Source organism: Macaca fascicularis, chromosome 1 (genome assembly GCF_037993035.2).
Source record: "Macaca fascicularis isolate 582-1 chromosome 1, T2T-MFA8v1.1".
NCBI classification, from domain to species: domain Eukaryota; kingdom Metazoa; phylum Chordata; class Mammalia; order Primates; family Cercopithecidae; genus Macaca; species Macaca fascicularis.
In genome coordinates this window covers 105680419-105693608 of record NC_088375.1, presented here as the reverse complement: position 1 = coordinate 105693608, position 13190 = coordinate 105680419, and the positions used below count along the sequence as shown (strand labels likewise).

Here is a 13190-nt window from a genome sequence, read left to right as displayed (position 1 = left end):
GGCTCAAGTGATCCTCCCACCTCAGCCTCCCAAAGTAGCTGGGACCACAGGCATGCACGCCACCACGCCCAGCTAATTTATCGTATTTTTTTGGTCAAGATGGGGTTTCACCATGTTACCCAGGCTGATGAAAGCCTTTTCTTGAAGCACATTTTAAAGACGACCCTTCATCACGTAAATGGTCAAGATGTCTCAGACTACAGTAAAGGCACAAATCATCCTCCTTGTCAGTGTCTTAAAGCTTCAATAATTAAATTGTTATGACAGAGATACCAAAATAGCCTGATAGAAAAGAATATAAAAATATTTGAAAAGACCCTAAGATCTAACAATATATAAGAATTTAGGATGGCCCGGCACCGTGGCTCATGCCTGTAATCCCAGCACCTTGGGGGGCCGAGGCGGGAGGATCATCAGGTCAGGCGTTTGAGACCAGCCTGACCAATAGGGTAAAACCCTGTCTCTCCTAAAAATACAAAAAAATTAGCCGGGTGTGGTGGTATGCTCCTGTAATCCCAGCTACTCAGGAGGCTGAGGCAGGAGAATCGCTTGAACCTGGGAGGCAGAGGTTGCAGTGAGCCAAGATTGTGCCACTGTATTCCAGCCTGGGCGACAGAGTAAGACTCCGTCGCAAAAAAAAAAAAAAAAAAAAAAAAAAAAAAATTTAATGCTGGCTGTGATGAGTCATGCCTGTAATTCCAGCACTTTGGGAGGCCAAGGCAGGCTGATCACTTGAGGTCAGGAGTTCGAGACCAGCCTGGCCACCATGAGGAAACCTCGTCTCTACTAAAAACACAAAAATTAGTTGGGCATGGTGGCTCATGCTTGTAATCCCAGCTACTTGGGTGGCGGAGGCATGAGAATCACTTGAACCCAGGAGGTAGAGGTTGCAGTGAGCTGAGACTGTGCCACTGCATTCCAGCCTGGGTGACTCCATCTCAAAAACAACAACAGCAACAACAACAAAAACTTAGTATATGATAAATGTATCATTCCAAATAAGTTGGGAATGGCTAAACTAATGAATAGTATTGAAAGAAAATTAAACCTCTAACTCATAGCTAATACTCAGTATTACATAAGCGACATAAAGAGCTAAATATAAAAAAGCAAGATCTAGTCAATCACAACAGCATAATTACATAAATTATAATATATTCCTACCATGGTATAACGTAATTCTGTATGTTCTGATGACAAGCTGTCAGCATTAAAGAATACACAATGTACTGTTAATAGCATTATCCATGGAGAGAAAAATGGGATAAGAGGAAGGGAGAGAACGTGAAAAGAGACTTTTACTTTTAAATCAGTAAGCTACTAGTTTCATTAAATTATTTATTACCAGTGTGTATTGCTCCTGAAATTAAAAAATATATTCTCTAGAAAAAAGCAATTATTTTTATATAGGTGGATGGAAAAAAAAACACCTCTCTATCCAGGATTCACCAGGACAGATGATAGAGAATATGAGCAAGAGTGAACATGCCACATTAAGAAAAGTCATTTATAAATGATGAACATTGAATTGGTTCATTAAAAAATATTAAATATGGGCCAGGTGTGGTGGTTCACGTCTGTAATCCCAGCACTTTGGGAGGCTGAGACGGGTGGATCACCCGAGGTCAGGAGTTTGAGGCTAACCTGGCCAATATGGTGAAACCTCATCTCTACTAAAAATACAAAAATTAGCCAGGCATGGTGGCGCGTGCCTGTAATCCCAGCTACTCAAAAGGCTGAAGCAGGAGAATCACTTGAATCCGGGAGGTGGAGGTTGCAGTGAGTGGGAATTATGCCATTGCATTCCAGGCTGGGTGACAGAGTGAAAATTTGTCTCGAAAAAAAAATAAATAAATAAAAATAAAAATAAAAATGGTTTATTGCCTGTGCCTTTGTTATTACATCTAAGAAATCACGGCCAAATTCCATGCTGTGAAGCTTTTGCCCTATATTTTCTCCTAAGAGTTTACAGCTTTATTTTTATTTATTTATTTTGAAACAAAGTTTCACTCTTGTTGCCCAGGCTGGAGTGTGATGGCGCAATCTCGGCTCACTGCAACCTCTACCTCCCCAGTTCAAGGGGTTCTCACCTGCCTCAGCCTCCTGAGTAGCTGGGATTACAGGCATGTGCCACCACACCCAGCTAATTTTGTATTTTTAATAGAGAAGGGGTTTCTCCATGTTGATCAGGGTGGTCTCGAACTCCTGACCCTCAGGTGATCCGCCCACCTCAGCCTCCCAAATGCTGGGATTATAGACGTGAGCCACTGTGCCCAGCCTTTTTGTATTTTTTTTTTTTTTTTTTTTTGAGAAGGAGTCTTGCTCTGTCGCCCAGGCTGGAGTGCAGTGGTATAATCTTGGCTCACCACAACCTCCGCCTCCTGGGTTCAAGCAATTCTCCTGCCTCACCCTCCCAAGTAGCTGGGCTTATATGTGCACACCACCACGCCTGGCTAATATTTTTCTTTTTAGTAGAGACATGTTTCACTATGTTGGTTAGGCTGGTCTCGAACTCCTGACCTCGTGATCCGCCCGTCTTGGCCTCCCAAAGTGCTGGGATTACAGGAGTGAGCCACCGCGCCTGGCCAAGAGTTTATAGTTTTAGATTTTACATTTATATCTTTGATCCATTTTGAGTTAAATTTTGAATATGGTTTACAGTAAGACTACAACTTCATTCTTTTGCATGCAGATATCCAGTTTTCCCAGCATGATTTGTTAAAAAGTCTGTCCTTTCCCCCACTCAATGGTTTTGGCACCTTTGTCAAAAATCATCTGACCATGTATGCAAGGTTTTATTTCTGGGCTCTCTATTCTACTTCATTGTTCTATATGTCTCTCTCTATGCTACTATCATACAGTTTTGATTACCATAGCTTTATAGATAAAACAGACAATTGGACTTCATAGATATCAGAAAATTTTGTATGTCAAAAGACAGCATAAACAAAGTAAAAAGGCAATCCACAGAATGGGAGAAAATATTTGCTTATAAGCCTGATAAGAGACTAATATCCAGAATATATTGAGAACTGCTAAAACTCAACACCACCAAAAAACCCAATCAAAAATTGAAAAAGCGATTGAGTAGACATTTCTCTAAAGATACACAAATGGCCGATAAGCGTATGAAAATATGTTTGCCAGGCCGGGCACGGTGGCTCACGCCTGTAATCCCAGCACTTTGGGAGGCCGAGACGGGTGGATCACGAGGTCAGGAGATCGAGACCATCCTGGCTAACATGGTGAAACCCCATCTCTACTAAAAATACAAAAATCAGCCGGGCGTGGTGGCAGGCGCCTGTAGTCCCAGCTACTCGGGAGGCTGAGGCAGGAGAATGGCGTGAACCCGGGAGGTGGAGCTTGCAGTGAGCTGAGATCCGGCCACTGCACCCCAGCCTGGGCGACAGAGCGAGACTCGTCTCAAAAAAAAAAAAAAAAAAGAAAAGAAAATATGTTTGTCACTAATCATTAGGGAACAGCAAATTAAAACTACAATGAGATACCCATTTCACACTCATTTGGATGGCTGCTATAAAAAAAAATTGAAAATAGCAAGTGTTGGTGAGGATACAAAGTAACCGAAATCCTTGTGCATTGTAACTGAAATCTTTGTGCATGTAAAATGATATAGCCCTTGTGGAAAACAGTATGACAGTTCCTTAAAAAATTAAAAATAGAAATGTCATATGATCCAGCAGTTCCACTTCTGAGAATATACCCAAGGTTAAAGCAGGGTCTGAAAGAGGTATTTGTATACCCACTGTCATAGCAGTGTTACAGCATGGAAACACCCCAGGTATCCATCAATGCATGAATGGATAAGCAAAATGTGATATGCACATAAAATGATCACAGAGCTCACACGTCTCTATATTGGATAAAATATACAATGTTTCTGGGCCTTGATTTCCTTTGTCTGTAAAGTGAGTGGGTTCCGAGTGGATTGTTATTTGCCCTTTGCTTCTTTTCTGTTTGTTTTTGAGACAGGGTCTCACTCCGCGCCCAGGCTGGTGTGCAGTGGTGCAATTTTGGCTCACTGCAGTCTCCTGGATTCAAGCAATTCTCCCTTCTCAGCCTCCTGAGTAGCGGGGATTACAGGCATGCACTGCCACATCTAGCTAAATTTTATATTTTTAGTAGAGACAGGGTTTATCATGTCAGCCAGGCTGGTCTTGAACTCCTCACCTCAAGTGATCCATCCACCTCAGCCTCTCAAAGCGCTGGGATTACAGGTGTGAGCCACTGCACCTAGCCTTTTTGGTTCTTAATTATAACTTGTAAAAGCAATATATAAGAACAATTTTTGAAAAGAAATGGTCTCATTTAGTAAAAAGTGAAAGGTTATAAGATGAAATTAGTAATTCAGCTATAGAGTTACATTATAGTTGTTCCAAGCTAGTTTCCTCTACTCAGATAATATGTTAAATGAGGAATTACCTTTTATTATTCTCTTGCTCTTCTTCCTCTGGTAATGGCTTCTGCTTTTTTCTGGTCTGTTCCTCCAATAGCCAGCCTTTTCTCTTCAACCCCTTTTTATGTTCTGGGTTCAGGTTTACACTCTGAACAACAGCCTCAATTACATCTGTAACTGTATCAGGACTGAGGTGCAACGCTGCTCCTTCCTCGCCTCTGTTCAATTCTGGGTTGACAAATTGAGCAGCCTGGAATGCTTGCATTGATACGACAGCCTGAAGGGGACATTTCCGAGGTCGACCTGGCCTACGTTTCACAAAGTTATTCCCTGTCCTGGCCTGCCTTTGAAGTTTTTTGGCTTTTAAAATTTTATTGACATGGTCTAGGTTTTTCTTTGTGGCCAAGATTTTGTTGTAATTGCACATTTTCCGAGCTTGGCGTTGCATAGCTTCCACCACACTTCTCTTGATATGATGGGGGGAACAGCTGCTTGTCAACTTTTCAGAGAGGAGTGAGATGCTATTATTGCAAGAGTCACTTGCAACTGCAGGCACTAAAAGGCTGTCTGGTTTTCCCAGGGTTCGGTCCTTGCTGTGGCTACGGCCTGGACTGGAAGAAGGTGGTGCAGAGGCAGTTGCAATCACAGCATCAATCCTTTTCTCCATGGGCTCTTGGTCCTCATTTTGTACCATCCGCTGCAGCAGACTATCCACAGAGTCATCCCCAGAAGCAACTAATCTTGGACTTCGAGAGGGAACTCCGTTTACTGAAAGAGACAATAAATCACACATAGGCAAAATTGGACACAGCTAGCTATTTAAATAAGTTTTTACACAGGTAAAAGGGAGTACTGCTCTATTTTCCGTAGCAAGATTACACATCATAGGTAAATTGATGGTTTACTTTCCTGAAAAAGGTTATTACAACAAGATAAAACCAAAATTGGCCTATATTTCTCTAATAATATGTAAATTAAAAAAGAACAACTCTCACTTTGAAGTAAGGAGTAGAAAGAAAAAACATTTAATTCTTCAAAAATGAAGGTCAAAAATAAAAAATAAATTTAAAAATATTAAGGAACAGTTAAGCTAAGGGACTTAAAAGTTAAATGTTGGATAAAGGTTGGGCATGGTGGCTCATGTCTGTAATCCCAGTATTCTGGGAAGCCAAGGCAGGAGGAATTCCTGAACTAAGGAATTTGAGATCAACCTAGGGAACACAGCAAGAAGCTGTCTCTGCAAACAATAGAAAAAAATTAGCCAGGCATGCTGGCTCACACCTATAATTCCAGCTATTTATGAGGCTAAGTTGGGAAGATTGCTTGAGCCTGGGAGATCGAGGCTGCAGTGAGTCACTGCACTCTAATCTGGACGACAGAGCGAGACTCTGTCTCAAAAAATACTAATAATTTAAAAATCAGTTCAAAATAAGTCACTTCCCATGCTGCCTAGTTTACTACTATTATTCATGGGTCACACTTCTCCAAAGTTAATTAATGGATTTCTTATCTATATGACTTCTAAATGTGATAACTATACTAGACAATCCTTTATTAGCCTCAGGCATTCTAGATCCCAGTATCATCAAACTATGAACTTTTTCTCAAATTACCAATAACTTTCTTCAAATAATATCCAATAGCCTTGTCTAAATTTTTAAGACTTTTTTTTTATTTTATCATCAACTCTGGCCTATAGACCCTTGTCTCAATTTGATATTTAAACATTTTCAGGCCAGGAATGGTGGCTCACACCTGTACTCTCAGCATTTTGGGAGGCTGAGGTGGAAGGATTACTTGAAGCCAGGAGTTCGAGACTAGCCTGGGCAACTAGCCTGAGACCCTGTCTCAACAAAAAATAAAAATTAGCCCAGTGTGGTTTCCTGTACCCGTAGTCCTATCTACTCAGGAGGCTGAAGTGGGTGGATTGCTTGAGCCAAGGAGTTTGAGGCTGCGGTGAGCTATGATCACGCCACTGCATTCTAGCCTGGATGATAGAGCAAGACCCTGTCTCTAGAAAAATAATAAAATTTTTAAAAAGTAAAAAATTTCAGACCCTCAGCTATATTTCATATCACAATTCTTTAAAATCCTGCGTATGCTATTTCTATAATATACTTTGATTAACTTTCAATTACTTGCAACTCCATTAAATTTAACTGTGGAGGTCCTCAATACAGAGTACTTGTTATTTACCTTTTATACTTACTTTCCCAGTGGGAACATGTTTATTCTCATAGTCTCAATTATCATCAGTATGTAAGTGACTTCTAAATATTCATACCAATATTCAGTTTTATCTGAAAATTACCAAAACGAAAAATAACCCCTTCCTTTTCTCCAACCTTTAAATGCTATAGCTTTTAAAAACTCTCCAGTCTATGCTTTTTTCCTGTCTCACTCTCTGTTCTCTCTTTAGCAATTCTTTTAACTATCATCTATATTGATGACTACTGAGTTTCTATTTTCTGAATAGACCTTTCTTCTGTCTACTTTTGCATGTTTCACAGGTTTCTCAAACTCATATTCACATCTCATTTCATTTTCGCTCCCTTCAAACTTGCTCCTCCCTCCAGATTCCCAACATCAGTTAATGATACCATAAAGCTAACTATTCAACATTATGTATACTGACCATCAATCATGTGGCAGGACGTTGGTTATCCAAGCTCAGGCCACATCATTTATTCTTGCTCCTTCACCCTCCCCACAAATCATAAAATTCTGTCTTCTGTTAGTTTAAACTCTTAAACCTGTCCACTTTCCTTTCTTCTGCTGCAGCCACCAAGACTAAGATAATGTTATCTCCCTGCCGTGAAGCAATAGCGTAATTCCTTGTGGGGCTATTAAAGTATGTCCATTAATCACTTGATGCTTTCCCTCTCAAGTTGTAGTCTAGTCCCTCTCTGCTGTCACTGAAGACTTGCCTTAGCAAACAAATTCAGTGGAAGAATGTGATGATTTCCAGTGTTAGGTTAGACAAGGTCTCTCTCTCTGTCTCTCTCTACCCCCACCCTCTGACCCCACCTCAGCCTCGCCACAAGCTCTTGGATTCGAACTTCCAAACCGTAAGGAAACCCAAGCAATGAGTTGACATACTGGCCAAAAGATCCTGCTGAGGTCATAGCCAACAACCAGTATCAACCACTGGATATTGGAATAAAGAATCCTTTTTTTTTTTTTTTTTTTTTGAGACGGAGTCTCACTCTGTCGCCCAGGCTGGCGTGCAGTGGCACGAACTCGGCTCATTGCAAGCTCCGCCTCCCGGCTTCACGCCATTCTCCTGCCTCAGCCTCCCGAGTAGCTGGGACTACAGGCGTCCACCATCACGCCCGGCTAACTTTTTTTTGTATTTTTTAGTAGAGATGGGGTTTCACCGTGTTAGCCAGAATGGTCTCCATCTCCTGACCTCATGATCCGCCTGCTTCGGCCTCTGAAAGTGCTGGGATTACAGGCGTAAGTCACTGCGCCTGGCCTTTTTTTTGAGACAGGGTCTCACTATGTTAACCAGGTTGGAGCCTAGTGGCACAATCTCAGCTCACTGCAACCACCACCTCCCAGGCTCAAGTGAACCTCCCACCTCAGCCTCCCGAGTAGCTGGGACTACAGACATGCACCACCATGCCCGGCTACTTTTTTGTATTTTTTGTAGACATGGAGTTTTGCCATGTTGCCTGGGCTGGTCTCAAACTCCTGAGCTCAAATGATCCAACCACCTCAGCTTCCCAAAGTGTTGGGATTACAGCCACCTGCCTGGCAAAATAAGGAATTCTTTGAGATGACTTTAGCTCACCACCATGCAGTTACAACCAAATGAAGGGAATCCTGAGAAACTGAGAGATGACAGCTGACTATTATTGTTTCATGCCAGTAAGTTCAAGGTGCTTTGTTATGCAGCAACAGACAACAGAAACATTGTTCCTCCTGCTGCTATTTTCATCATCCTCCAACTCATTCTTTAGATAGCAGCTTGAGTGATCTTTAAAAAAAACACAAAGGCCCGGCAAGGTGGCTCACGCCTGTAATCCCAGCACTTTGGGAGGCTGAGGTGAGTGGACCAGGTCAGGAGTTTAAAACCAGCCTGGCCAACATGGTGAAGCCCCGTCTCTACTAAAAATACAAAAATTAGCCAGGTTTGGTGGCAGGCGCCTGTAATCCCAGCTACTTGTGAGGCTGAGGCAGGAGAATTGCTTGAACCTGGGAGGCAGAGGTTGCAGTGAGCCGAGATCATGCTATTGCACTCCAGCCTGGGCGACAAGAGCAAGACTCCATCTAAAAACAAAAAACAAAAAACTCCACAAATTTTATTAGGTTTCAGCTTCGCTTACAACTCTTAAAAAGGCTCTTACCACATAAAACAACTTGAAAATTATTATTACCTTTTCTTCCAGCCTCAATCTCATTATCTCAGACCTTAATTCTAGTAATCATAAACTTCAGTTGTTTTTTTTTTTTTTTTTTTTTTTTAGTAGAGACGGGGTTTCACCGTGTTGGTCAGGATGGTCTCGATCTCCTGACCTCGTGATCCGCCCGTCTCAGCCTCCCAAAGTGCTGGGATTACAGGCTTGAGCCACCGCGCCCGGCCTAAACTTCAGTTTCTTAAACTCATCATGCTTTTTCTTGATTCAAGGCCTTTGAGTGTGCCTTTCTCTCTACCTGGAACAATCTTTCTCCACAAATTCATCTGCTTAATGACTATTCATTTTTTAGTTTACAGAGAGGACATAATTTCCTGAAAGATTATTTATCTGACCAGGAAGCATCCTCCTCATTCTTAATTTAGGTCCCCTATTAAGGATTATCATAATACTTTTTCCTTTCCTAACACTAATCACACTTCAAATTAGTGGTTTAATGTATGTAACTCTCAAACAATGTTTGGTCCATTAACGTGGTGACTGTATTCATCAAAATCACTTTTTTTTTTTTTTTTGAGGCAGAGTCTCTCTCTGTCGCCCAGGCTGGAGTGCAGTGGCCGGATCTCAGCTCACTGCAAGCTCCGCCTCCCAGGTTTACGCCATTCTCCTGCCTCAGCCTCCCGAGTAGCTGGGACTACAGGCGCCCGCCACCTCCCTGGCTAGTTTTTTGTATTTTTTAGTAGAGATGGGGTTTCACCGTGTTAGCCAGGATGGTCTCGATCTCCTAACCTCGTGATCCACCCGTCTCAGCCTCCCAAAGTGCTGGGATTACAGGCTTGAGCCACCGCGCCCGGCCTCAAAATCACTTTTTATCTCCAATGACCAGGACATAATTCATCAACAGAATGAATCCTGGGATCAAAATCTTGGAATTATTTTTATCTCCTCTATCCCTTCATCAACTACTCAGAGCTACCAATGCATTTAATCCATGAATATTAGTTCAAAAGAGAATCCTAAAACGGGTACACACTTTTGAAGCCTCCTTCCTGAGCCATTTACCTAGAGCTATTAATACCTCACACTTCATTTTTGAATTGTTTCTATCTTCACAAATTCTGGCCTGCCAATTTATGTTTCTTGGTAGTCTAGGACATAATGTTGCACACTATATTTTAGATGTCACTTATTTTCTTTCTTTTTTTTTTTTTTTTTGAGATGGAGTCTTGCTCTGTCGCCCAGGCTGGGGTGCAGTGGCCGGATCTCAGCTCACTGCAAGCTCCACCTCCCAGGTTTACGCCATTCTCCTGCCTCAGCCTCCCGAGTAGCTGAGACTACAGGCGCCCGCCACCTCGCCTGGCTAGTTTTTTGTATTTTTTTGTAGAGATGGGGTTTCACCGTGTTAGCCAGGATGGTCTCAATCTCCTGACCTCGCGATCCGCCCATCTCGGCCTCCCAAAGTGCTGGGATTACAGGCTTGAGCCACTGCACCCAGCCTATTTTCAAAATTAACTTCATTGTGGTAAAGTACCACATAACGTTCAATGCATGTTTTTTATACATACATTTTTGAGTTTTGAAAAATTTACCATGTAGCCATCATGATAACCAATATATAGAACATTTCTGTCACCCTAAAGTTATTGTGTGTCCTTTCCAAGAAAATAAATTGCCTATCATCCACAGCCTCAGAGAAGAAACAACTGATCTGCTTCCTATTATATATTAAGTTTGCTTTTCTAGAAGTTCATATAAATGGAAAGACAGCTTCATTCACACAGCATAAATCTGAGAATCATTCACATTGCCGCATTTCTTTTTACTGTTCCTTTTTACTATTCACATAATTCTTTTTACAACTGAATTAAACGAATATACCGTAATTTCTTTACACATTCACCTGGAAATCTGCGTTGTTTCCAGTTTATAGCCATAAAGAAAAAATATCCTATGAACATGTGTGCACATGACACTTTGTTTAAACATATTTTCATTTCTCTTGGGTCAATACCTAAGACTAGAATTACTAAGTCTTTTTTTTTTTTTTGAGATGGAGTCTCGCTCTGTCACTCAGGCTGGAGTGCAGTGGCGTGATCTTGGCTCACTGCAACCTCTGCCTTCCGGGTTCAAGTGATTCTCCTGCCTCAGCCTCCCGAGTATCTGGGACTACAGGCACCTGCCACCATGCCTGGCTAATTTTTGTATTTTTAGTAGAGACAGGATTTCACCATGTTGGCCAGGCTGGTCTCGAATTCTGACCTCAAATGATCCGCCTGCCTTGGCCTCCCAAAGTCCTGGGATTACAGGTGCGAGCCACTGCACCTGCCTAGAATTACTAAATCAAGTAAATGTATGTTCAAGAAATTTTTCCAAAGTGATTGTTCTATTTTATCGTCCCATCATCAATGACTGAGTTAAAGATCCTATACATCCTTACCAAGACTTGGTATTATCCAGTCTTTTAAATTTTAATCATTCTAGTGGGCGTGTTCTCATTTATAAATTTAATTTGGATTTCCCTGATGTTGAGCATATTTTCATGAGCTTATTGGCAATTCATATGCATTCTTTGGAGAAAATTCTATTCAGATATTTTGCCAATTATGTTAATTGGGTTCTTTCACTTTGTGGCTTACATTTTCATTTTCTTAAATAATATTTTCTGTTTGTTTGTTTTCTGAGATGGAGTCTCGCTCTGTCACTCAGGCTGGAGTACAGTGGTGTGATCTTGGCTCACTGCAACCTCTGCCTCTCGGGGTTCACAGGATTCCTGTGCCTTAACCTCCTGAGGAGCTGAAATTACAGGTGCCTGCCACCATGCCTGGCTAATTTTTGTATTTTTAGCAGAGATGGGGTTTCACCATGTTGGCCAGGGTGGTTTTGAACTCCTGACCTGACCTCAAGTGATCCACCTGCCTCAGCCTTCTGAAGTGCTGGGATGACAGACATGAGCCACCACAACCAGCCTTGTTTGTTTGTTCTTTAAAGGGACAGAGTTTCGCTCTGTTATCCAAGCTGGAGTGCAACAGCAGAATCACAGCTCACTGCAGCATCAACCTCCTAGGCTCAAGGGATTCTCACACGTCAGCCTCCCACGTAGCTGGGACTACAGGCATGAGACAGGACACCTGGATAATTTTTCTACTTCTTTTTTTTTTTTTTAGAGATAGGGTCTCGCTATGTTGTCCAGGCTGGTTTCCAACTCCTGGGCTCAAGTGATTATCTGGAGACATCCTCCCTAAGTGTTTTTTGTTTGTTTGTTTGTTTTCATAGAGACGGAGTATTGCTTCAATGATCCTCTGGCTTCAGCCTCCCAAAGTGTTGGGATTACAGGCATGAGCCACCAGGCATAAGTCTAGCCTTAAATAATGTTTTTTGAAGAACAAAAGTCTTAAAGTTTGATAAAGTCAAATTTTTTTAAATGGTCCTTGCTTTCTATACTATTTAAGAAATCTTTGACCACCTCTCAAGGTCTTAAAGATTTTTTCCTATTCTTCTAAAAGTTTTATTATTTCCAAAATTTCATAGGGGTGTATGATCTTTTTTGATTTAAGTTTTTCATGTGGTATGAAACAAGGTCAGTGATCTTTTTATTCCATAAGGATATCCAGTAGTTACGGCACCATTTGTTGAAAAGACTATCCTTGTCCCATTGAAATAGTCACATTTGTCAAAAATCAACTGAAAGTTAAGGGAGTTTCACTCTTGTTGCCCAGGCTGGAGTGCAATGGCGTGATTGCTGCTCACTGCAACCTCCACCTCCCGGGTTCAAGCAATTCTCCTGCCTCAGCCTCCTGAGTAGTTGGGATTACACACATTCATGCTCGGCTAATTTTGTATTTTTAGTAGAGACAGGGTTTCGCCATGTTGACCAGGCTGGTTTTGAACTCCTGACCTCAGGTGATCTGCCCACTTCGGCATCCCAAAGTGCTGAGATTACAGGCGTAAGCCACTACACCCAGTCTGAATTTCATTTTTTAATAATTTAAAAAAAAATAAGAGATGGGGTGTCTATGTTGCCCAGGCTGGTCTTTAACTTCTGGGCTCAAGTGATCCTCCTGCGTGGCCTCCCAAAGTGCTGCAATTATAAGTGTGAGCCACCACACCTGGCCTCTATATAAATTTTAGAATCAGTCCGCCAGTTTATATTAAAATCCTGTTGCAACTGCATTGAGTCCACTGACTATAGAGTGATCTGGAGAAAGGTGACATCTCAACAATAATGAGTCTTTCAAAAATGTCTCTGACATATCTCTCCTATTCTTCAATTTTTCTCAAAAAGACTTTGTATTTTTTTATTTTAATTTTTTGTGATTTAATTTTAATTTAAATTTGTGTGAGTACATAGATGTGTGTGTGTGTGCGTGTATTTTTTTTTTTTTCTTTTTTTTTTTTCCCCCAAGGGACAGGGTCTCACT

General features: G+C 41.5%; 1 protein-coding gene across 19 annotated transcripts in view; it reads right to left on the bottom strand.

Annotated features, from left to right (window-relative positions):
* Positions 1-13190, bottom strand: part of ASH1L (ASH1 like histone lysine methyltransferase) — a 233177-nt gene that overhangs the window by 97196 nt on the left and 122791 nt on the right. For all 19 annotated transcript variants that reach the window (XM_074041008.1, XM_074041031.1, XM_045373666.2 and 16 more), the window contains one exon: positions 4441-5182. In XM_074041008.1, the coding sequence (XP_073897109.1) occupies positions 4441-5182 (742 nt within the window). The remainder of the gene's footprint in view (positions 1-4440; positions 5183-13190) is intronic.